At 37.2% G+C, this 25,957-nt stretch overlaps 1 protein-coding gene across 1 annotated transcript in view; it reads right to left on the reverse strand.

Annotated features, from left to right (window-relative positions):
- The window catches only part of LOC117789890 (hornerin), a 38,616-nt gene extending 36,082 nt beyond the window's left edge, over positions 1 to 2,534 (reverse strand). The window contains exon 1 of the mRNA XM_034629066.1: positions 2,395 to 2,534. Coding sequence (XP_034484957.1) covers positions 2,395 to 2,478 — 84 coding nt within the window. The 5' untranslated portion in view covers positions 2,479 to 2,534. The remainder of the gene's footprint in view (positions 1 to 2,394) is intronic.
- Between the last annotated feature and the right edge of the window lie 23,423 nt (positions 2,535 to 25,957).

Here is a 25,957-nt window from a genome sequence, read left to right on the forward strand (position 1 = left end):
GCAGCTCAGAAAGAGGCGAGAGACAAATTCCCCCAGTCAGTTTGTAGTTGTTGTTGTTGTTTTTGTTACTCTGACTGTCCCTGTTGCGAGTTTAAACTCATTAATAATGACCCGAGGCATGCACCGGGCCAACAACGACAACGACGCGACAGAGACGCGACGACTGCCAGTTGTTGTCCGCCCAGGTTGCCATTGTCAAATTGTGGACACGCCCACAGCCCAGAGCCCAGAGCACAAACGCCTGCATCGGAACACATATCTAATGCGCAATTTATGCTAGCCAACAGGCACTCAAGTAAGTAGTTTCCCAACCTGATCTAAAGCGAGAGAGCGGGTGGTTTTGGGGGGTACAGGTGGGTTAAAGTCGCTTTGAGCCGATTAGAGCCGCTTGTTTTCAGTCGATTTGATGGCTTACATCGATTTACAGCTGTTTGTGGCTTGTACATATCAGACTTGTGCATGTGCTTGTAAAATTATTATAAATGTCTTGTTGATGAGCTGTGATTATTAACGTTTACGTGCCTCAATTCTCTTGCTGCAAAAAAGAGACCACAAATCGCTTAAAACATGCAACATGCAACGCGACGCCAAGTGTCATTAGCCAGTTCCAAGAAAATGCTAACTAGCCTGTCGTTCCACTCCGACTCCGTCTCCGACTGCGACTCCGACTTCACTGTACTTGTCTCGACTGGCCTGATCAATCAGGAATGAACTGGAACATTATGCCGTGGGCGCTTACCGATCAACTGCTCTGATTATGTAGATACAGATACACACGTTATGTATCTGCACGTTTGTATGCGTATCTTTATGCTCAAGTCTCGTATCTACAGACATATAATTAACTGCCAACCAAGTCCAAGTCATTGCTCATTATGTCCCCAGACCCCACAGGCAAACCTGATGACACGAATTTGCATAAGATATGCTTATCATGTCACATTGTACTCGCATACGGGCTTATCACAGATGAAACAATGTAATGGGTCTGTGTAGAAGATACATCGTCTGCTCTTAAAGCCATAAATAGTATGAAAATAAGAAGAATTAGTACTTTAAACTGTTGCAACAGACAAAAAAAGGTAGCTTGAGATCTATTAAAAATAAATAATGTATCAGAATCAAGTTCTTTTAAACTAATTCTTATAGTGAAAAGTGAATATTTAAGATTAAAAACTTAAAATTTTCATGTAAATGTAAAAGGAGGATATAAAGAAAATAAAAAATTCATTTTGTTAAAATGTTTTGAAAGCGTAGCTGTAAAAACTTTTGTGTTTTTGGTTCTAGTAATTTTCCCTGCACTCAAAAGTATATTGAAATGTATGCCACGTAGTTTTGCCTACTTACAGGGTATTTGCTAGTCAAACATTTCATTTATTCTATCATGTTTTAAGAGCGATTTCAGCTTAAACGGTTTGTCCACTTGTATTTGACAATTCATTTTATGCTTCTTTAATCCAATTTACTCGAATTTCTTTTATCTGATTTATGTTTCGAATACAGACAACATTTTCCTTGGACTACTAAAATATTTTTCAATTAAAAGACAACGACATATTGATTTGCCTTGGACAGCGACTGAGAATTCATGGGCATTTTATACTTATATATTTATTTATATTGCATGCTTGGATAATTTTTTTTTTTTTGCAAACTCTTGCTGAAATCAAAGAGCAGAAACGAGGCCACAAGCACACCAAAGTATATAGATACGATATTATGTATGTATATGGGAAAATCAGAACTATTTATTTGATTTGTCCGCACAATGATGCCAACTATGAGATGGCGTGCAAAATCAGCAGAATTTTCTAAGCGACAGCAGACAAAAGGCGACAACGTTGGAGGCTGCCTTTCATTGTAAACACACAGACAGACAGACAGACGGACAGACAGACAGACAGAGAGTTCTCCCTCGGTTCTCATTTCTCAGCTCTCAGCTCTCAGTTCTCGTTGTCGTTGTCGCTGACGACCCATTTAATTTGGCAAACGTGCGCAGTTTTAAAGCAAGGGGGCAACCACAGAGTCTGTGCCTGTGTGGCAGCAACAAGAGAGGCAACATCAGGCGACGTGTGAATGATGACACTTTGCATGTTTGCCAAGTCAGAGGCAACGGCTCAGGCTCTGCACTAAATATTGATGAGGGTGCTCTCTGACGTTGGAGCTGGAGCTGGAGCATATGATGGTTACCAGATGGCAGGCACGTGCAAAGTATGCAACACTTTTTGTCAATTGACATAAATCACAGTCCATATGGGCAGTCACAGAGTGAGAGAGACAGAGCGAGCAAGCACTATGGCATTATAGTTGGCTTTGTTGTTGCTGCACTTGTCACTGCTTATGTGGCTAATGTTGACACTAAAGGCTGCAAATGATTCTCATACACAAACTCACCTTGATCTCGTGTATGAAATCCGTTTCATCCAGCAAATTAATGCGCACGGACATAATCCGCGAGGGTCGACACAGGCAATTCATATTTTAGCCGTTTTGCTTGTTTTTCTGCGTTCTTATTAACTTCCTCTTAACGTGGAGGCTTAGGCTAATTGCGTATACGCCGCGTTGTCCCTCAAAATTGTCGACATTTTCATTTGAGTCCAAAGCAAAGCTGCAAGTAAAGATAAAGATACAGATATATGTGAGTAACGACTAATTTGACTTTTATATTTAATTTGTTAAAAGAAAGGCTTAGGAATAAATCAAGTTTTTTACTTTTGTAATAGATATCGTAAATATTGAAAATAAATACTAGTTTATTTTTGTATATAACAACTTTTGAATATAAATTTAAACTAAATGATTTTTTAAGTAAAAGAGTAAACATTGCTTTTTATTTAAACTTAAAATAGTTACGGTGCCTGATAGCAAGTGTGAGATGTGTAGAAAGCGCCAATTAAAATGTGCACACAATTAATAAATAGTTTCTTTTTGCTATCATTCAACTTGCAACATGTTGCAATTAGCCAAGTCGTACTCGTAAACGGGTTTCACTTAGCGATAAACATAGAGATAGAAGATACATTCGCAGTGCCAGAAACTTGTCACCGTCAGAGCCTTGTTTTAATAACTCTTTTTGGCATTAGCTCGCTTTAAGACACTGCCAGTTATCTGTGCCTCAGATCGCGGCAACATCATCAGCAACAGTAAAAACAACAACAGCAACAACAGCAACAGGACAGGCAATGACAAACCAACTGTCAGCAGTTGCCGCTCCCTAGTCGAGTATTATCATTATAATTTTATAATTGCGGTGGTTGCCAGCGATAACTTTAATATGCACGAAGCAACTACAACAACAACAACAATGACAATGACAATGACAACAACAGCAACAAAAGTCACTTAAGCGGATTAGTCAAAGGGCGCTTCTGTGAAGAGAGTTGCTGTTGCCTAAAAGCAGATTATGTCATTAGAGATACTTATAATACATAGAAGCAAAAGCAGAAGCAGATGAAGAAGAACAAGCTGCGTTTTTGGTGCTCTTTAAGTCTTTTGCTTTAACTAAGCAGTTTTTAGGGATTGCAGCTAACGTAAACTACGAGCTAAAACTTCCTTCGAATGCCCCCATCCTTCATGTGTATTTAATTTAAATTTAATTTACATAACTGCCCATTTTGATGATGCTAAATCTTAACGCTACTTTAGTTCATTTATTTAAATGAGAAGAGCAAAAAGATCTATATTCCGCCAAGCTGAAAGTGATTTTTTATTTATTATTTCTGTTCATATTAATATTTGAAGTATAAAACATTTAAATTGAAATTTTTAATAGATATTAAGTCAGCTTATACAAATTATGTTATTTATTTATATTTCCCTATATCAACTTATATTTCTTCACAACAATTTCACTTTTGTGGAAAGTATCTTTCCACTAATTTAAAAAAATTTAGTCACTCAATTTTAATTGAATTTTATTCTTTACATGTTTTTCATAACTGTTAGATACTTTTTAACTTTTTCTTCACTTTTTTAAATAATCTACAATTTATGTTTGCAGAAAATAGATTTTATTCAATAAGTGAGATTCTATAAAAATAAATAGTTTTATATCTGAAAGAGTCACATATATCTTCAATACATTTTCATATTTCAGTAAATCTGTATAAATTATCTGTCAGAAAACTTTCTGTCAGTTCACATTTGCAAAGTTTCTTTGGAACTGATTACATTATTTATATTAATCTGAATATTTACTTTCCTGCTGCACTTATTAGTTTAATAAATTTAATCTCAGGCTTAAGACTTTACAGAAAGTATCTTAGAGTTACTACTATAGCTGAATATTAACTTTCAAGCTGCGCTTATTACTCTAATAAATTTAATGCCAGGCTTAGATCCAAGTCTGCTCTCATGTGTAGAGTTGTTGCCCTTTAGACTTGTTTTTTGGAGTGTGAGTGCTTCGCTATGAGATACAACTGACAGCCTTGGTTGGCAGCTTCTGTGGCAACTACAAAATAATTAATGTACATTCGCATAATGAAAAGCAACGGCGAAAGAGGCAACAACAACAACTACTACTGTGCATGGAAAAAAAGGGCAGCAGCAGTGAGGCATGTTAACATTTCACACATTTCACATGACAGGGAACCCTGTTGCAAGTGAGGTCGCTGGGTTATTTTGCATAGAGTGTAAGGAGAGAAAGGGCATTCACAGATGATGATGATAGTTGTGGCTATGATGAGATTTGCATGGCTTTTGCTTAGGCTTTCATTAGTTGTCATGACTGTCGTTGTTGTTGTTACTGTTGTTGTCTTCATATTCATATTCGTATTTGTATTCGTATTCACACAGCTGGCATATTTCATGGAGGCGCCTCTCAAAGCGCTCATTACGCTAATGAAATATTATGCCTAATTAATGGAAAGTCGGACGGCTGACAGTCAGTTCGACTGACATGTGTCAGACATGTGTCTTTAAGTTGGTCACTCTGTCAGCGCGACAGTCGCAACTTGCCTCAATTAAAATCTGTAAGTGTATGAGCATAATTCATCATATAAATGTTATATGTATATATGAATATGTGACTGACAGGCACTATGAATGGCGTTGCATGTAATTTTAATTGCAAGCAGCAGTTCGTTCAACTTTTCACCACAGAGTCGTTGCATGCAACAACCACCACCGACAACAGCGACAACAGCAACAACAGCAACAACAACAACAACTGGCAACAGTGTCAGTGAAATTACAATTTCCATTGCTGCAACGCATTTTTATGACAACATTTACAAATAACTTTAATGTCGTGATCATTAAACGATTTCGAATTTCATAAAATTCTTCATGGGCATTTATAAAATGACGGTTAAAGTTCTTAAAGCTGACAAATCGTCAACTCAACCGCAGTAACAACGTGCAGCTTATGCCCCAAAATGTGTAAGACATGTGATAAATATGACATTGATCGGTTTTTGATTCCCCTCCTGCTCCTGCTCCTGCTCCTGCTCCGATTCCTCCCACTTCCACTTGGCTCTAAGTAAATTTATCGCTTTGGCATATTTATAGCGTCATATCTTTTTGGTCCTGTACAGGACATCATCAGCGCCAAACACCCGAAACCCTCATAATTTCTCTTGCCATCAAATTTATCACCAGCATGAGCAAAAGTGTTTGTGGGTTGGGCTCTTAAGATTGGGTTTTTTGGGGCGTGATTTTTGGCCAAAATCTCCCGTCGAACTGAAGAAGAAAAACTTGGCTTGATTTGTGATAAAGTGCGTGTGGCATTGGCAGTGGCAACCCAGCCTGATTTCTACCCCAAACCCAATGTGCTATTTATCTGACACAGCAGCAAAGCCAAAACTTTGCTTTCCATTTCATGCTCATTTTAGTACTTTTCTTTAGGTATTTTTTGCTTTTGCCAGCTATCGTTGGGTTTATTAATAATAAGTACACACACACACACACCTACACACTAGCACACACTCATGAGTCATGTCATAAAGTTGACTCCTTGCCTTGGCTGCATTCATTTGCTATTTGGCTGCCTGCTGACGGGCGTATCAATAACTGAAAATGTCTCAAACAGCATTTTGTCATATTTCAATGAATAACTCGCCCCCCTCCCCCACCGCCCTCGCTGTCTGCCCCCTTTCAGTCACAACCTGCTGTCCCAACATCATTTGATATTTGCGGAAGTAACAGCCACAACACACATTACACCACAACCCAGACTAAAACAGCCAACAAGCAAACAAACTTTTAGCACATTCGCATACATCTGGCTGCTGCTCCAGTTCTTGGCCTGGCCCAAAACGGAGCAAGCAGCTCACCCAGCTAAACGAAATTATTTATTACTTTCATCGCAAATGGCAGGCCGTGTATCGTTGGGAAGCTGCCTTCGTAAATGATGATGAAAAACGTGAAAGCATCGAAAAGTGCAAATGGCAAAAGGTGTAACAGGAGTGTTGCCTGTTTGCCTGTTTCCCTGTTTTTCCCCGTAAAATGGCAGAAGGATTGCCACTTCCTTAGCTTTTCTACTCCCCACTTTCCCTCCACTTTAACGATGATTAAATGCGACGCCGAGTTTTTAGGGGAGGCTTCAACACATTTTGTCGGGCAGTGATTTACCTTCGTGTTTTTTACTTACTCGTACCTATATTTGTTGCCCCTGTTGTTTGATTTGACTACGAAATTGAAGCTGTTGCAATGGCAGTCAAATGAGCTGGAAAATGAAGTCTGACTTTATCACAGATTTATTTGTCAAACAACTCAGTAGCTAATGATAAGAGAAGCAACTCGACTTTTGCAGACTAATCAAATTTGTTATTAAAATTGCGTGAAGAAAACCTAATTTAAAATTCCCCTATGAAACCAGCACAGTTCAAATCAATTTAATGAACAAAATTATTTTATTTTATTTACTACATTTTTTATTTAAGCAGTTTGTTAATATGTATTTAAAAACACTGTAATTTTCCTTATAAAAAAATGTTGTATTTCTCTAATGGGAACTACACAATTCTTTTTCAATTTTATAGTCAAATATTTTTTATTTATATTTTATTTTCTTAGAATCATGTATCATGTATCATCAAATTATACATAAAATAATTGTTAAAATTTTAAGAACTGTAATTTGCGTTAAGCAACTAAAATTATTAAAATTTCCTAATGGTAACAGCACAATTCTTATTCTTATTCTTATTCAAAAATATAAATTTATTTATATATTTTTAATTTCTTTTATTTTGTAGAATCCTCAAGCATGTAATAAAATTGTTTAGATTATAGAGTATCCAACTTAAAATTATGTTTAAATTATGGTTACATAAATTAATATTTTTTTTTTTTAAATTCCTAAATAACCGTGGGATATCAGAAAGTATTTTATTAAGATTTCCGGAATTTCTTTTCTGAGTGTATGAAATTTTTAAAATTTGTTGCAACATAGGTTTGTAGCGTTGATATGAAGCTATCTAAATTTCCGTATGACCAGCACAATTATTATGTATGCTCAGGCATTTGTGAGCATAACTTGCAAATATGAGTGTGTGTGTGTGTGTTGCACACAGAAATTTATAGAGCCGCTGGGCAATATGCCACAGTCACCGCCACAGCCACAGCCACAACCGGAGGCAGGCATAAATTTCATTGCAAGCAGCGACAACAATTGCTGCCACAAAGGCATACAGATGTACATATATGATGTGTGAAAGGAGCAGCAGGGGGAGTGGGGAGTGTGGAGTGGGGAGTGGGGGGTAGGGTATGTTTCGTATTGCATACCTCAGGCATTTGCAGCAATTAACACGGTCGACGACGTGTCTTGGCGCCCACTTGAGCCTGTCAAATGTTATTTGCTTCTCTTTAGCTTCTCTCCTTTGCTTTTTTTGGCACGTAATGAGGCAGGACGACTGCCCGACTGTTGCCTCTAATTGCATTGACGCTCTCTCTCTCTCTCTCTCTCTCTCTCTGTGTGATTAAGTTGCAGTTAATTATCCTCTCAACTGGCATCTCGATGATTTTAATGATTTGTGTAGCGGTTTTCAAGCAAATATTTCACTTATTTGGCTTATGTCTTGACCAGGCGCAATGCGACATGGCTAACATGCCTTGCACGTTCCCCTCCCCTTACCCCTACCCACTGCTTGTCAGGCCCACAATCTGTCGAGTGCAATGACACACAAGATCTTGTGCTCTATGAGTATTTATTTACAGTTGCCGACTACGTACGTTGACGACAATCCGCGACACATGTGTGTGCGTTAATATTTAAGCGGCTGCATGGGAACTTGTTAACACCAACGAGCCAAAAGCAGCAACAACAACCGCCCAGACAAGCCGTCAAGGGAGTTTGCAGTTGGAAGGGAAAGTTGGGAGGGAAAAACAGAACCGCTGCTGTTGCAGGAAGCTGCTGCAATACGTTGCAACTCGTCGACTGGCTCTGACTTTGGTCTCTGGTCTGGGCCACGTGAGTGATTGTCAAGTGGTTGACGCTGCAGACAAATGAAATTCGCTTAAAGTGCGCCACAGCCTCAGTCGCAGTCGCAGTCACAGTCGCTGTTCCAGCCACGTCTAGGACAACTTGACTTGGCTCTGACTCTGACTCTGGCTGTGTGAGGGGGCGTGACTCTGCCATGCTGCCAACTTTGTGCAATTTTTTCTTCCTATTTTCACATGGTCATGCACAGGGTTACCCACGGCTATGTCAAATTGAGAGTTGAAGGCGTGGCAGGCACATGTCTATAAGTGGCAAATACACTGCCAAGCCTAACAGCAAATCTTGCTTTAATTATTTATTTTATTTACTTTATATTTAGGCAAGAAATTATTTTATCAAAAATAAACTTTAAATATCATATTTAATTAAAGCTCTATAATCTAAATTAGTAGTACATATTACTTTTGTGAAATAGTAGTAGTTTTATTGTTGTAATTAACTCTTAAAAATATCAAAATATTTGTAGAAACTACAATCACAAAGACAGAAAACTTGGAATAATAAAATATGCAAGCCAAAATAATGATGAAAAAAAAACTAAAACTTAGAAATTCTAATAAGAAAAACCTTCAGACTTCAAAAATAATAAAAAAATGTATTTAATTAATTTTGGAAAAAGGGAACTCGATTTTTTTGGGAAATTCATTTGTTTTTGTAAATTAAAATATGCTTATAAGAACACTCTCATAAGCACATCCATTAGGCTTCATAGCACATTTTAAAACACAGAGTTGTTAATATAAAAAATAAAAAGAAATGTTAAAATATACAATTCTATTTTTAATAAAGTGGCAGAAAAAAAGTCAAAAGTTGTTCACAAACTTTGACTTATAGTTTGACAGTTTGGAAACCTAAAAAATTCATTGATGTCTCAGATACTTATACACATTAATAGTATAACAGTTATTTATGAATTTCAAGAGTATTTAAGAGTCGTACACTTTGAATTTAAAAGTGTACAAAGATTGCTGCCCCCACTGTAAGTTTTATGTCAGTTCTAAGCATTAAAAGAGTATTTTTAAAGCAAAAAATCTTTCATTTTTCGAGTGCAGCAGAAAGATGGTGAACAGGGAGAGGGGGATGGCATGTGAAACTGTAAAATAGAATCAGCTCATTCGTCATGTTGCGGATAATGCATTCTATTTTCTATTTGGCAAGGCACATGCGTGAAAATTACTTTATTTTAAATGACTATGATGAGAAGGCAGATGATGATGATGATGATGATAATGATGATGATGAAAATAATGCTGATGATGGCATAGCTGACTTGGTATGCAACTGTAAGCCAAAATAGCACAGTTGCTGAGAGCTGTGCTGCATTTGCATTTGTATCTGAAAGATACAATGCCTTTTACTCAGGCTCAGGCTGAGTCCCAGGCTCAAGTCCATTATGCTGGTAAAAACTGTTGAAAGCGTGGGCGTTTCAGCTTTTATTATTCTTCTGCTTATTGTTGTTGTGCTGTTTGTTGTTGTAGTTGCTGTTGTTGTTGTTGTAGCTGGCTTCTGTGCATGTCATTAACTTTATGAGTGCTTAAATGTTGTGGGCTGCGCTCGGTTCTCTCTCCAGGAAGCGCTACTAGCTCAAGGTAACGGAAACTGCAGTTGCAATTGCAGTAAAATTATTTCAACAAAATTGGCAGTTAGAACTGGCAGCTAACCCACGATTGACATTTATTCTACGAGTAAACTGCTGGTGAGTAATTCTCTAAAGTGTTTCACTTGCCGCCAAACAATAAACCAGATATTGCTGGCAAAATCATAAATTTTCTATGCCTAGGAAAAGCCTTCAATGTTGTCGCACACGTGTTACAAATTTTATATGAGCAAACAATTTTCATGACGCTCCCTCTCCCAGTAAGCCAACCAAAAGAAGAAGAAAAAAGTAATAATATAAACGCACAACAGATAAAGCCAAATACTCAGAGGAGCAGCAGGAGTGTCTTTCTCTCTTAGCTCGGAAAACTCCGGAAAAACTGCTGCTGGCTGACAGCATTTTTATATATGCGTACAGGAAAAACGTCGTAAAAAAGTTTTACGATCAAACATTGCACTTTATGTGCTTTTATGTAAAATTACCGTACAACATTGGCAACATTGTCAGCTGAGCTGTAAAAGTAGCAGCAATAGGCAATGGCAACAGCTGAAGGTGCAGCTTAGAAAGGAGCATGAGAGAGAGTTCTATTCGCATTTCCCTTTCCCTTCTCAGTTCTCCCTCCACTGTTCAAGTTTCGTTCCCAGTTCAACTCCCAGTCCAATATCACTAGGCAATCAGGCAAAGTTGCCTCACTTTCTGTCTGTGGTTGGGGTATAAATCCAATTTACTTATTTGCCTGCTCTTCCTCTCCCTCTCTTCTTGCTATATACTCATTTATCTACATACGCATATATTTAAAGCAGTCTGCCCAACCGGGCGTATGCTTAATATGCGATATGACTTCAATTAGCGTCTGGCAATGAAATTGCTGAGCTGCTTTTAATGTCATCATTTTATGGCCAGCTCACACATCGTTTTTGGCCCTGTTTTGCATTGAATTTCACACTCTTTATGCTGCATTATAGCAACCAGCAGTAAATTTATGGCCAAGAGCAAAAGGGCTTTTATCTTTTGGTCAACAGACGTCGCACAACAACAGCAACTCATAAAATTAATGCCACAAAACGTTTACATTCTCTTGGGACCACAATCTCACTCTCCATTCTTTTGGCCATTAGCTGACGCGGCCCATTAGAAGAGCATAAAACATTTTGGCCAAATCAATGGCCAAGTCAAATGTGACAACCTGCGCGTCATTTGCACATTAATAAGCATATTATTCAAATGTTGTCAACAACAGCTTTGAACTTGGATCGATCTGAAGAGTTTCATATTGCCTTTGGGGCACAACTGGTTTTCGATTGACCCATTTCCCTTATGACCAAGTTCACTGAACCAAACTGAGTTGCCTCTTAAAATGTGGTACAAATTATAGAATTAATTTACATAATTAATAAGCTTGCTGTTCATTTCAAATTATCATAATTAGTAATTCGAAATTACACGCCATAAATCTAATAATAAAACGAACACGATTCTAATTTTCACGAGTTGAATGCAGTTCAGAATCAGTTAAGAGATATTTGCATCGAGTATTTAGTCTGTCTGTTTGTTAAAAGCAAATTAAAGGGAACAGGATTAGTAATGCAGAAACGTTAGCTGAAAAAACAGTTATGGCAACAGCTTTGGCAGTTTTTTCTGCCGTCTGCACAAATCCAACTGGAAAATCCCATTTTTTTCCAGCCTTCGCTGCGAGCTGAAAGTTAATCAGGCTTGCAGGCTTTATGCGGCTTTAATTGAAAGCCTGGCCAATGTCAAAGGCTACCTTTTTGTTGTTTGTATTGATTGTGCAACTGCCACAAGCGATTTGAATGCCAGTTTGACATAGAACATTTTTATCGCATATTCTATGTGACTTTATATAACATAAACTACAAAGATAAATCGTGTGGTGAGGAGGGGCAGAGGATTTAAAAATGCAGTAACAGTAACGAATTAAGTAACAGGTTTTATTTTGGGTTTGGTGTTCCAAAGAATCAAGACTTTAAAAAATTAATGGCAATGTAGGAAACTGGAAGTGGAAGGTGAGACAGGCAATTGTTTTTGACAAAGAAAATAATGCATATATGTGTACAGCTTTTTTTTTACCTCATTTTACTATAGTTGGACTGTAAAGGGAAAAAATTGAATTTTTCAAATTCGATGCAGAGTCAAACTAGAGGCCAAATAATGATAAAATTGATATTCCGCAATGAAATCGGTTAATATTTGGCGAAGTTATGACTGCTTGAAGTTTTTCAAGTGTCCATGGGAGAAAATTGACAGTAATGTTAAAGAAAATGAATTATTAAATTCTGATGCAGAATCAAATTGGAGTTAAGCTGTAGATTTTTTATGAAAACTGAATTAATTATTGTCAAAAAATTAATCGAGTTTAAGTCGTTAAAATCGAAACACATTCAATAAAGAGATTTGTGAAACATTTAAATTTATCCTCTAAAGAGTATTATAAAATGGAGCACACTCGACTTCATTTATTGAAATGTGCAACATTGTGTTGAAAGTACTTCCGACAACAGTCAGGCAACTGTGCAACTGCCGCTTGCCGTGTCAGTTGGCTATCGCGAGTTGCCATCGGGTTTTTTGTATGCCACGCAATTCGCTTGTGGTCCGAATAGGTGTCTATGGGGAATCGGGTCAGCAGACAATGTCAGCAGCATTTGCCGCAAATTTGCATTGCATTAATTTGGAGACCAGTCGCAGTCGTAGTCCCTATCCCCTTCCCCATCTCCATTCCCAGCTCGAATTCGAGTCCCAGAGCAAACTAAGCCCTAATGAGCAAATAGCCAAAAACTAAGCCCAACTCGAGTGAAAATTGCAATGAAATGTGGAGCAATGCGGCTGAGTTTGTTTGTCGCTCTGCTCTATACCTTTTTTGGCCAGCTAGAGAGAGAGAGAGAAGGAGGAGAGAGAGAGTGAGAGTGAGGGAAAGAGAGCTCAAATATTTACAGCCCGTTTGGCAATGCTACGCGATAATGAGCCTGGTTTTTGCTGCATTCTGAGTCTCAATTGGAGGCATGAAGTAAGCCGTAGTTGGTTGCCTGACGACAGTCGAATTCACTGACGACTCAATTACAATTTTGTTGGTTTGCTTGTTTGTTTGTTTGTTTGTTTGTTTGTTTGTTTGTTGCCCTCAAGTCGTTGGCCTGTGTTCGCTTGCGGTTATTTTATACACTTTGCTGTGGTTCCCTTTGCTTTCTCATCTACTTCTCGTTGCTGTCGCTGTTGTTGTTGTTGTTGCACTTTCATAAGAGTGAAGGGGGCGGGAAAATTCATTCACGGAAAACTGCTGCTGTTGCCTTTTGAGTGTAAATAATCGACCAGCTCACTTTGCGGTTTATGCGTTTTACTTAATTACCAATTTGAAATTTAAATGCCCTTTGATGTGGCCAGAGTAGCTTGATGTTGATGATGTACATAAGTATGTGGTTACATCTATGGGTGTCATTTCCTGTGCCTCCCTTTTTTTTTGATGTGGGCGTCATGTTGTTGCTGTTGTTGTTGTTGCCTGTTGCTTGTCGCTCGTTTCCTGTCTGTCGCGTGTGTTGCTGTCGTTGTCGTTGTCGTTGTCGTTGTCTCGGTCTTCTTCTTCTGCTTTTTGCAGATAAACTAATTCAGCGCACATAAATCAAAATGCAATTTGTTCTGAGCAAAGGGCAAAAGCTAAAGCTAATAACTAAACAAACTGCGGGCTCACTAAATCAACGTTGCCGCACGATAAACCTGGCCAACATCAGACTCAACTAGACACAACATTTACCCAATGATGCTCGATGTGGATGTGGTTGTGGTTGTTGTTGTGGATGAGGATGCTGATTATGATGTGCCTCAGTTGCTGTTGTTGTTTTTATTCTTCTCAATGTAGCTTGTGGGCAGACATAGAGCGTGATGTTCATAATTTATTAGCTGACAAAACAAATTCATTATGAAATGATAAGGCAAAGGCAGAATCAAGAGTCAAGAAATTGTCATGCCTATGATGAGGCGGCATACCAAAGAGATACAGCCGAGTCTTGAAAAGGGAGTGGAGCTGAAAATATTGCATAAAAGAGTTGCAGATTCGACACATGCCTATACATAGATACAAGACACACACACACTCACACACACACACAACAACTGTGACGCACACAGCATACAAATCAAGCGATGAGCACGTGACAAAGGTATTCACTAAAGATAGACACGTGACAGCTAATCCTGTCACGCAAATCACACTTAACTCGTTTCGTTTCTCCTTTATTCTTCGCGTGTGTTTTTTTTTTCCATCATATGAAAACGTGCAGAATGGGGTATTTTATCTTTCTTCCTCTTTTCAAAAGAATAAAATCCTAATTTCAAATTAACTTTAATCGAATAAATTAAAATTCTTGTATCGACTGTTTATAGTTGACGATAAGTAAAACATAAATACACTCAATAGTTTTTATTAATTTGCAATAAATATCTGAAATGAAAATTTGCATGTAAATATTATTTTAAAATTTTAATATATAAAATCAAATAAAATCCTATTTTTTTAAATAAACTTAAACCGAATAAATTGAAATTCTTATGTCGACTGTTTATAGTTGACGATAAGTGAAACATAAATACAATCAATAGTTTTTATTAAGTTGCAATAAATTTCTGTAATGAAAATTTTCATCTAAATATTTTTTTAAAATTTAAATATTAAACTAAACAGTATTTCGGACGTAACTAAATTCTTTACGTCGACTGTACAATAGTACATAGTGGATAATTTGACCACATTTTGATCTAACTACCTTTAATATGTCTATTTCAAAGCGTATCTTTCACTCAAAGGGTACCTCGCTGTCGAGCACTCTCGACCAGAGCCTTCTTATCTGTTTTTATACTCATCATTTTGAAATGGGATTCTTAACAGATTTGCCGACGCGACTCGTACACGTAATTAAACAGAGATTAGCGACGGTCACGTGAGTAATTCCGTTTCTCTGTATTATCATAAAAATGTGTGTATATATTCAAACTGCCATAAAGTTGCCTCAACTGAAAGGTGCAACAAATGCGATTGTTTACAGGCATAAATACACATTTATATACAGTTTTTTTTTTTTTTTTTGAAGAAAACAATTTTCTATGAGCAATTTTGAGCCATGCATCACGTTGCCATCGCTAACTGTGATTGCTGTGAGGAATGCAGCTAAAGCTTTGCTGACAATGACAGTATGAGTAACAGCACAAACGTGGCCCTAGACCTGGCCATGATCTTGGTATTGGTCTCGGTCTTGGCCATGTCAGTGACAGCAGCAGCAGCAGCAGAAGGAAAAGCGGCAGCAGAAGCAGCTCATAAAATGCCGAAATGACGTCAAGCTGACAGTTAGTACATTTCAAGCTGAAATGCTGCTGATTGCGTTTGCCGCAGCTGCTCATCATCAGTTCCAGGATCTCTGGATCTCTGAAGCTCTGAATCTCTCTGTGTATCTGTATATCTTTTGCTGTAAGTTGGCATTACAAGCTTTAATAGACAGAGCAGCGAGCACATCGCTGAATAAGATTAATGAAGCCGTTTAAAACGCTTTGGTTGTTTATCATGCCGCAGTCCTGGCCTGGCCAACACTTAGGTGCTGTGGCTAATGTGCTGCTGCCACAGATGCTGCGCCATTAGTTGACGTCGACACGGCAGACACAGAGACAGCACGAGAGTAAGAAGAGAGAGAGAGACAGTCGTGGCCAGCAACAGGCAGACAACAGGCAACTGGAAAACAGGCAACAGGCTTATTAAGTTGCCATAAAGCATAAGCTCACGTTTCCATAGTCAGGCATAGCGGAAAATATGTTTAATAAAAGCGGCATCTAAACTCTCCGATGCCAAAGCTGAGCTGCTGATAAATGCCTGTGGGCGTGACAACTGCCGCCCAGCTGCCAGTTGGCCAGTTTACTGGCCAGTTGCCAGTTGCCAATGCTGCTGCCAAGTTGCCTCTGATTAGCCAGACATGACCCAAAAAGCAGCGGCCACGACTTGCCTCGAAGTTCAAATGTAAACGACATTTGCTGGCACTGCAATTAAAATACTGCCATCGCACAGTGTGTGATTAACCACATCTAGCGTAATAAAATTCAAAATATTGAAGTCGAAAATCTAAAAAAAAAATAAACTGCTCAGCAAACATAACTAAAATCTCATTCAGCATATCTAATCACAAATTCTAATTAAATAAATATATTTATATATATAATATATACAAACAGCATTTATTGAAACATTTTTCCGCACGTTTTTCCAAGTTGCAGATTTTGCTTAAATATTGTAAAAACTTTGTACTGACTCTGATTAATTTTTTTGATTACAAAAAAACATAAAATAATAAAACTAATTCTGTTATTTTGTAATTATATAAAGCTAATAATAAAAATTAAATTTGAGTGGGAAACAATTAGTAATTATAAAAAATTTCAATATCGAATATTTTATAAAGAAAACAAAGTATAATTTAAACTTTGATTTTTAAATCATATTTGAAATTCAATAATTATTTCACAGTATTTAATCTTATTCTAATGAATTGAAGCTATTACAATTATTTAAAATAGTTCGCTGATTTTTATTAATTTTGTCTGAAATTGTTTATTTTTTTAAATATTATTTACTATAATTCACAACGCTAAGTCAGGAAAATTGCACACTGTGCTTCGGTCTGTTTGTTGCCTAGTTGCCTACTGCTGCCTTCTTGCCTGATGAGGCGTGCAGCATTTTGATGGCCAAACACGTAGAGCTTGACAATTTTTTTCATTTTTTTTTTTTTTTTTTTTATATTGTTTTTTTCCTGGCAGGCAACAACTTGAGCCAATGGCAAGGTAGGCGTCTGGGGCTGTGCGCTGTATATTTTATTGGTTCCATAGATCTTTTTGGAACGATAACGAGTTTGATTTGTACTCGTAGCAAACTGAAACGGGTTATGATTGACTGACTGACAAACAGACTGACTGACGGACCAACTATCTGCCGCAATGCCAGCGACATTGGCTTAAAACGATGTCCACATTGACGGGCAACTCCAGCTCCAGCGCCAGCTCCAACTACAATTACAATTCGGATTGTGACTGTGACTCCAAGTCAGATTGAAGTGTGCCCCAATGTGGCAGCCTGGCAGTCAGCCTGTCTGTCAGTCAGTCAGTCAGGCCAACATACTCGTAGTTTGTTATAAAATTAATGACCCTCATTTTGTATTCAAGTGTTATCGAAATGATTGCTGCTACACGTAAGTAGATTCTTGGCAAGCAGGGCCCATTGTACATTGTACAGGCGAGTATCAAAAATATGGGCTTGGTTCAATGATATATTATAGGTAAATATGTGATTACGTATGTGCATACATTGCCAGCCAATTAAAATAAAATAATATGCGCCTCATTAGTTTTTTAAGTGCCAACTGTAACTGTTGAAAATGATAGACTTCTGGATAAGTTACCTAAATACCTAATATGATGGATAATATTTTCCAGCAGAGGCATAGACTGATAGGAACAGTGAGAAAGAGATAGCTGCAATTATGTAAAATAATTCTACGGGTCCGCTTATGCTTCCATATATTTATTTATTATAGTAGACAATTCAAATAAATTAATTAATGATTATGTATGTATTTTTCAAAAGTTTGAGTTTAAAGCTTAAAGTTTAAAAAACTATTAATTTAATTTTACAAGAAAATACTATGCATTTTTTTAATAATTTGTTAATTAACATTGATTGAAATGATGATAGGAAGTGTTAGTGAAAGTAATAGACTGATAAAGACAAATCCATATTTTAGTTAATAAATATTTCTTTTTATATTTCTTAATCAAATTACTTAACGTATATTTTTATTTTTAAATGTATTTAAATTTTATTTTCATAATATTGAGTTTATTTTATTTCAACATTGTTCTTTAAATTTAAATTATATTTTTAAAATCTGTATTTGAATTTTTTATCTTTGAAATTTAAGCAATTTTTTATCGATTGACTTAGCAGACATTAAATAAATAAATACAAAATTGATGTTTCTTCTCTTTCTCAGTATGTCTCTCTTCTTATCTCCCCCGCCTTTTCCTACTTAATCGCAGTGTTTTCCCAAAAGTTGTCTTTCAATTGCAGCGCACGTAGCACGGGGCGTATGAGTGTTGTTGCCTATGTGCAACGCCTAACAATAGTTTCGACACCTCATTTCTTTAACATGCCACATGCACCTCTCCTCTCTGCCTCCCCTCTCCCACTCTCTTTCTGTTGGTGCAGCACTTGTCTAGGCGTTGCCTCATGTAATTTGCTAGCCAGATAAATATCTTGCAGCTTATCACGATGTCTTAAACTGCCAGCAACATGGCTATGCCTTTGCTGCAACAGCTTTTGATGGGAATAATTTATGTGAAGGTTAGTTGCAGGCTCACACGAAAATGCAAGCAAGCCAAGTTAGCACCAGTGGAGTGAAAAGGGGGCTGAAGAGGCAAGGAGGCTGCAAGGCGTTTACTTTCACAAGTCAACACGTGAGGCAAGTATCTGAGTAACGGAGCGAGCGCATTGTGCGGCTGCCTGACCTCATTTGTGGGCGCAATTTGCTGCAAATCTGTGGCAACTAACAGCTAGCCAGGCCAACAGATAACCAACCAGGCTAACAGGCAGAAAGGCAGCCAGCCAAGCATTGCGCTTGCATTCATTAACAACAAATTGTGAACGAAATGTGCATTAAATAAAATGTTATGAGCACAATGCGAACACACACCCAATACACCACACCACAAACACACACACATACACCACTCACACACACATGGCGAACTGTCGAGGCAGCGGCATTTTTGTGATTTGCTTTTGTGCCGGTCAAGTTGGCAATTTGGCAAAAGCGTGAAATGTGCAGAGCGCATAGAAAATGAAAAACCTGCTCCAGATAGCCAGGATAGCAGTAATAGCAACAACAACAACAACAACAATCACACTATAGAGAAATGTTCAACACTGCGCTACAAGTTACTATTTGTGTTCAAGTTTATAAACACTTTAATAAATGTACCAATTTATTAATCACTCCATTATTGACTTTATCATAGAATAGTTATATTTATTTTCTTATATTTAATTAATAAATCAACTAAATAAGCTTAGAAACACCATACAAATTTACTCTGCTAACGTAAAAATTGTTTATTCAATTTTACCATATTTTAAATTTAGAGTACGTTAATTCAATACAAAAATTATTGAACAAAAACTTAAATTGTGCTCAACCTATGCTCCTAGATATTTATAGAATGACACAAATCAGCTAATATGTTAATTGTATCTTACAAACAATCATAACAAAGTGCAAGAAAACAAGAAAAGAGAATGGAAGAAATGGAGCAAAATATAGTTGTTATGACAGCTGTTTGAATAACTGTGAATATGCCGCATAAAGAATATTAGAAATCGACTTCTAAAGCAGTTTAGATAATGCATCTGACAGATACATAAATATATTAGCTTTTACACTCGCAAAGATTAAGACTATGAAGTTATAAATTACAGTGTTAGCTTGATTAGAAATTGACTTATATTGCAGTTTAGATAATGTATCTGACAGATACATACATATAAAAAAGGGCTTACACGCTTAAAGATTATTAGTATATAATTATAAATTAAATAATAATATATATAAGTAACTTTTATAGCTGTACCTATGCAATCTCAGCGATTGTGACTTAGAATTTATAAATCAGAGTAGCGCACTTTATTTAATTTATTAATTTACAGGGTATTAGCGTGCTGCTGATAGCTGTGCTGAGTTGATTTGACTCGTGATCCAAGCATTGGCCCCTGGGCATAAATCATACGAATTGCAACTGTCTGCATTGCATGAGAGAATTCCATAAAGTGAATGCGAAACGCTTTCCAGTACTTTGTGTTCTGTGGGGCGTTTCGCTCTACGCACCTGTGCTGAATTATTTTTTCCAGCCAGCCAACAGGTAGTCTTGTAGCAGTGTTGGCCAGGCCCAGACAGCTGCCGAACTGGTAGCCCCCAGTTGGGCATACAAATGAGGTAGGCGCGCACAATGTTGACGGCGCACGTGCTTTATGCTAATTATTTGCTGGAATTGAAATTGGGCGTGGGCCGAGGCACAAGCGATAGCGGAGAGGCAAAAATACTACAAAGAGCGCCAAAGAGGCGGCAACAACAATCAATTAATGAAGCATTTCGAATTTCAGTTGGAAAACTTGCATAAATTGTGAAGATTTATTGCTGAATTTTCATGGTTATTTGCCAGTTTGGTTTCATGTAATTAAGCGACTGACAGACAACGCTGCGTATGCGCAATGTCACTCACTCGTTATTAACATCAAATGTCAGCTGCCTCCATCTAAGGTTGTTGCTGCTACTCCTGCTGCTGTGGCAAACTGATTAAAGTCAAACTGTGACGCTCTGTGCAACGAACTGTGGAACGAGCGATGTCAGCTTATGGGTAATCATGTGCAGCTTGGACTTGGACTTGGAATTAGACACAGTGGTGGTCGTCGTGCTTTAGGTCTCGGTATCAGTCGGTGTCTGTATCTGTATCTGTATCTTTGCCTCGCTCTGTGTCTGTATCTGTAAATGTATCTGTATCTTGAAGCTTTGCCCGCTTGTTAAGTGAGTTCAAGTTCAAATCATGTGCAGTTGCTGCCTGGCGTTGCTTTTAATTAAAAGTAATGCTCGCCGTTTAGCTATAATGTTTCCCGCACCCCCTTAGACATTATTATACCCTGTCAGAGGGTATTATAAGTTTGTCAAGAAAAATGTAATGCATTTAAGCAGGCATGACAGACCCTATGAAGTATATTAAAAACTGGCATAAAAACTAACAACGTAAATTCAATGTTCAACATGAATTATTATATTTTTTTATTATTTATAGAAATATCCAGGGAATAACAGCGTAACCGGTATCGGAACTGTTAACTTAAGCTATCCGTTTCATTTTTAGTACCGGAACGGTACGGTTGTGGTAAAGTTGCTAGGTCAAAGAGTGGACAAACTTTCAACCGTCATAACTTGATAAAAACTGACTTGATTTTCAATCGGAATGCCATTTTGATCATGGTTTGGCCTCTATATTCATTCTGTATTAAAATTTTGTTTATTTACAAAATTTTTTTATTTTTTGACTATCGAAACCATGGTTCTATGATGATGGTAAGGGTCCCCCCTTTGATATTTTGAAAATTCAAAATCTTAAATCTCAAATTTTTACTTTTAATCAACTCCTTATATCGTAATTAGTATAAAACAACACTTTAAACTTGATTCTGAGGGCTTTCATTTTTCTGTAAAAAATCATGTCAAAATTAAGAAATTTTTTGACTTGTAAAGTTGCTAGGTCAGAGGCTTGAGCAACTTCGAACTGTCATAACTTTGGCAAAACTTTACCAATTTTCAAGCGGAATGTCATTTTGATCATGGTTTGAAATCTTAATTTATTTTATACATTATATATTATCTATTAAAAAGAAAAATCCTAAAATTTCAAACAGGGTTCTTTAAGGGCATCAAAGCTTCGGCATGTCGCAGATAACTTTTCTCTTTTTTTGCCTATCTTTCTCCGGTTAATGGGGGTTGGGAGGTTGGCATTAGAAGCTTGGCATTCTTTTATTTTCGTAGACGCTGCGGGTCTCGCGGTTATTTATTTGATAGCTTTGGCAAGAGGCGACCAGCCAACCAACAAACCAACTAACCAGGCCAGTTTGAGCCGGGTCCGTCAGTTTTTGGTCAAATCACAGCAGGCGGCCGGGTTTGGGGCATTGATTGCTGTTAAAAGACTGAAAACCGTGCCTGAATTATGCGTTCAGCCAGCAGAAATGGAATCAGAACAGCATCAGCCTCTTTCAACGGGGGCCGCAAGTTTAATGCCCAAAATATGCAAAATCATGAGTCTGCGTTGATTTTAAATTGTATCATTAAAATGTTAAGGCGAGTCGAACAGTTGAACAGCTGAACAGCCGCAAACAGTGCCCGGCAGCATAATGAAACACCAACAACAACACCACCAACACCAAAAACACTAGAAGCAAAGCAAACAACTAAAAACACAAACGCTTTATACTGAATTTCTGTGTGTGTTTAATTTTTTCCGGCTTGTTCATTACAAATTTCGATTGAACCCCAACTGATAGACAGACAGACGAACAGACAGGCGGATAGGCGGACAGAGGGGTGGGTGAACGAGGGGACACACCGTGGGGCATAGACAACTCGCTCTGGGGCAGATCAATCAATTTTTTGGCTGCTAATAAATTGTTCAAGCGAGTGAACATTGAAAAAAAAAAAAATGTTGAACAAAAAATAATAATAAGCAAATTGAACATTTTGCACGTTGTAGCTATTATAAATGAAATATATTTAAATTTTTGTGTTTCTTTTTGGAGTTGTTAATTTAATTTATTTTGTGTGTCTAATTAAAAGCGGTTTATTTGCTTGATGTCGCTTTATTTGTTAAACCTAACGAAATCTAGCTACAGTAAATAATTAGAAAATGGCGAAAAATAAACAAAATTCGGCATTAGTTAACAAGAGAATAAGTTTTTTAATATTAATTGACAAATATTGGTACATGAGACTATTGACATTCAATACCCTTGATATTGACTAATTAATTCATGTGACTAACAAACAAATATAATTGCACTTTGTAAATTCAACAAATAAAGTTCTTTTTTTTTAATTTATATTGGTTATTCGTTTGTCAATGGCAGAGCACTCGTTATTCATATGACACTTGTATGTAAAATAATAGTCTAGCTCGTATATCAATTTTCAATCAAATTTTGGAGCTGTTGAAATTTATGCGCACTCAATAAACGCATTTCAAATTGACGTTTTGCATTTTGTCTCATAGATCAGTTGGCCATTTATTTGTTGCAGTTGCAGTTGCAGTTATTGTTGCAGCATTTTATGCAAACGACAGTTGTTACAATTTATGGTCGTCGTGTGCGCAATTTTCGCAATACAACAATTTGCGCAATACCAAAATGAAATTGAAAATGAAAATTGTGCAAGTAAAAGCTACAAATTACAGTTATTGCAATGCATCGATGCATTTGACACTTTTGTGAATTTCAAAAGCGAGTACTCATATGAGTATTGAGTACTTGTGCTTAAAGTTATGCGAGTTTTGCCGGAACTGGAAATGCAAACACGTCTGAAAGACGCAACAAAGGCAGCTATTAGCCAGCTATTGTTGTTGTTGTTTATATATATATATATATGTATATTTATTTTCTATTCCTTGTTGTTGTTTTTGTTTTTTATTCCGTTGGCTGTTTTTCACGCTTTTAAGTCATTCTTGAGATGCTCGATTGCTGATTTCGCACTCACAAGCAGTTGCTGCTGCCAATTGATTGCTTGAGTCATACTTGAGCACAACGGGTTTAAGTTGTGGCAACACCAACAGCAACAACAACACCAACAACAACAGCAAACATTTATATGGCATTTTGAGTGCTCAGTTCAGTTCGCTTGTCGCCAAAACGGGGCAGGCAACCAGCGGCTGTGGCAGCGCCAACAAATTGCCACTCCAAAGGTGTTGCTGCCTGCCGCCTGTCGCATGTTGTCGCTGTCGCTGTCGACGTCGCTGTCAGCGTCGAGTTTTTTTGGGTTATCGCTGACACAACAATGGGGTAGCTTTTGGCAAGCGAACATGATATTTTGGTACCGCCAGGCGTATACGTAATATTTGATTTGCAATTTCTATTACAGCCAGCAGCTTGGCAATTTACAATTTGCAGTTTGTGCAATGAGTTGATTGAACTGTCAATAGCCAGCGGATATTTAAACAATAATTTGAGCTAATTTCTGCATTTATGATCGTATGGCGCCATTTGCCTAATTAAATCTGCACCGTGCCACAGTTTGTGGCCAGCGCTGACTTATAAATATTTAAAATGATTGGTTCGAGCTAATGGCAAAGTCGTAAGTGTGCTGCAGGTTAATGACATTTAATTGCCCTACACTCGATACAGCAGGGAAGGGGACGGAAATTGACCAATTGACATACATTTTTAAAGAGCCTACTACAAACCGATCCGGTAATTGGCCGCAATTTATGCGACTCCCCAGCTGCAATTTCCCGCACTCGGAATTTCTTCTTTGTCCCGGACTCACTTACATTTGCAGCTTATTAAATATTCATTCCTTGGGACTCATCTCCATGGAAAGCACTTCTGTGTGGAGCGGACCTGATGGCTATTTAATATTATTCTATTGGCGCAAAGGCTGGCGTATAATAAAAAAAAAATAGCTTCACGTTGCTTGAGACATAGCAAAACTATAAAATTGTTGTACTACAAAGAGCAAAAAAAAAAAAACAAAATCATAAAAAAATGCCGCACTTTTCATAAGCGCTGCGAAAGATTTTGCAATTTATTTCGCTTGAGTCATGCCACGCAATTGTCTGAGCGTACCAAAAAAAAAAAAAAAATAAGACAAGCAAAAGTAGCAAAAAAAAAAAGAGAAAAACGAAAAAAAAAAAAAAAAAGAAAAAGAAAAAAGTTTTTATTACTTCAATCTAACGGCAACCCGCACCAAAGAGTCAAACGACCAAACGAGCGACCAACAAAACTCACTTTTGACTTTAACGGAGCTTAGTCTGAGACTCTGAGGTCCCAACTACAACTCGAACCCAAAACGCCGCTGGTGTCAAGGTTAAGCGTTTGTCGGCACGAGCGTAACCAAAATTCAGGTCAGTTGTGGCTGCCCCCTTTTCAATTCCCCCAAACTGTGTCTCACTCTCAGTCCCGATTCTTTGTATTGAACAATATTCTTTGCAAAAAATATTCAGCTTGACAAATGTGTTATCATAAATTCAAAAATGAATTTTTCGTGGCCAAATAAATTTGTGCGATTTATATTCATTAGTAAATGGTCATTTGCTGTTTACCTAAACCATCTGCTTGGCCAACGAACTTTCGGCTAAAATCATAAAAATTATTATTAACTGCTTATAAGACGAATAAAACAACTTTCTGTTGAAGCATGCAATTTCGCTCCTTAACTATAAGTTTGTGTTACACAGGTAGAAATTATGATTGGGATTTGTGAAAAGAGAAGCTGTTCAGGTTAGATAAGTTAAAGCATAGCCTTGCTTTGAGTTCAGCTTTGTAACAATCAATTAATGATTCAACAGAATTAATCTATCTTTCCAAAAATAGCACAGAACATTGATATTTTTATAGCTTTTTCGAGGATTTTGTAGTGAATTAATCTTAAAGTAATTTTTAAATGGCTTGATGCTGATACGTCTAAAAAAAATTGATTTTTTTTTAAGAAAAAGAGTATTGAATTGCATTTTAAAAATAAATTTCATGAGATAATTGAACTCCGTTGTTATTAACACTATTTTTAGAGATTTTAAGTAACTCAAAAAATATTAAAGATAAAAAAAAACTGATTAATAAATTGTGCTTAACTTTTTCAATAAATGTATTAAGAAAAGACTTTAAGTAAGTCTCAATAAAAAAAGAATATTTCTAAAATAAATGACATGTACTCTAGCTAATTAAATTTTTCTACCCTACCCATAAGAGCATTGCATTTTTGGCTAGTCTCAAACTCTACTAACTCCCCTCGTAAGTGTTCATATATGGTTCGCAACAATTATAGACTGCCAGACTGTTGATTGTGGGTGGGCAGTGGCTATTAATCAAATCTGGTGCGCAGATAACTGGCAATAGGCAACTGGCCAACTGTCTATTGGCCAAGTGGCAACTGGCAACTGGCTTTAACTCCAAGTGAACTAACTGAAGCTGGGAGTCGACTCGATTTGATGTGCTGTCAATGTTTGCTTTTGGCCTGACCTCGCTGCCGCACATCATTAATCATAAGGCTCACACTTTTCGAGCAGTTCTTGGCCAGTTTAAAAGTCGTAAGCCTTGTTGCTAATTGATATTCCAAAATACGTTAGAT

The sequence above is a fragment of the Drosophila innubila genome (assembly GCF_004354385.1).
Source record: "Drosophila innubila isolate TH190305 chromosome 3R unlocalized genomic scaffold, UK_Dinn_1.0 2_E_3R, whole genome shotgun sequence".
Lineage (NCBI taxonomy): Eukaryota > Metazoa > Arthropoda > Insecta > Diptera > Drosophilidae > Drosophila > Drosophila innubila.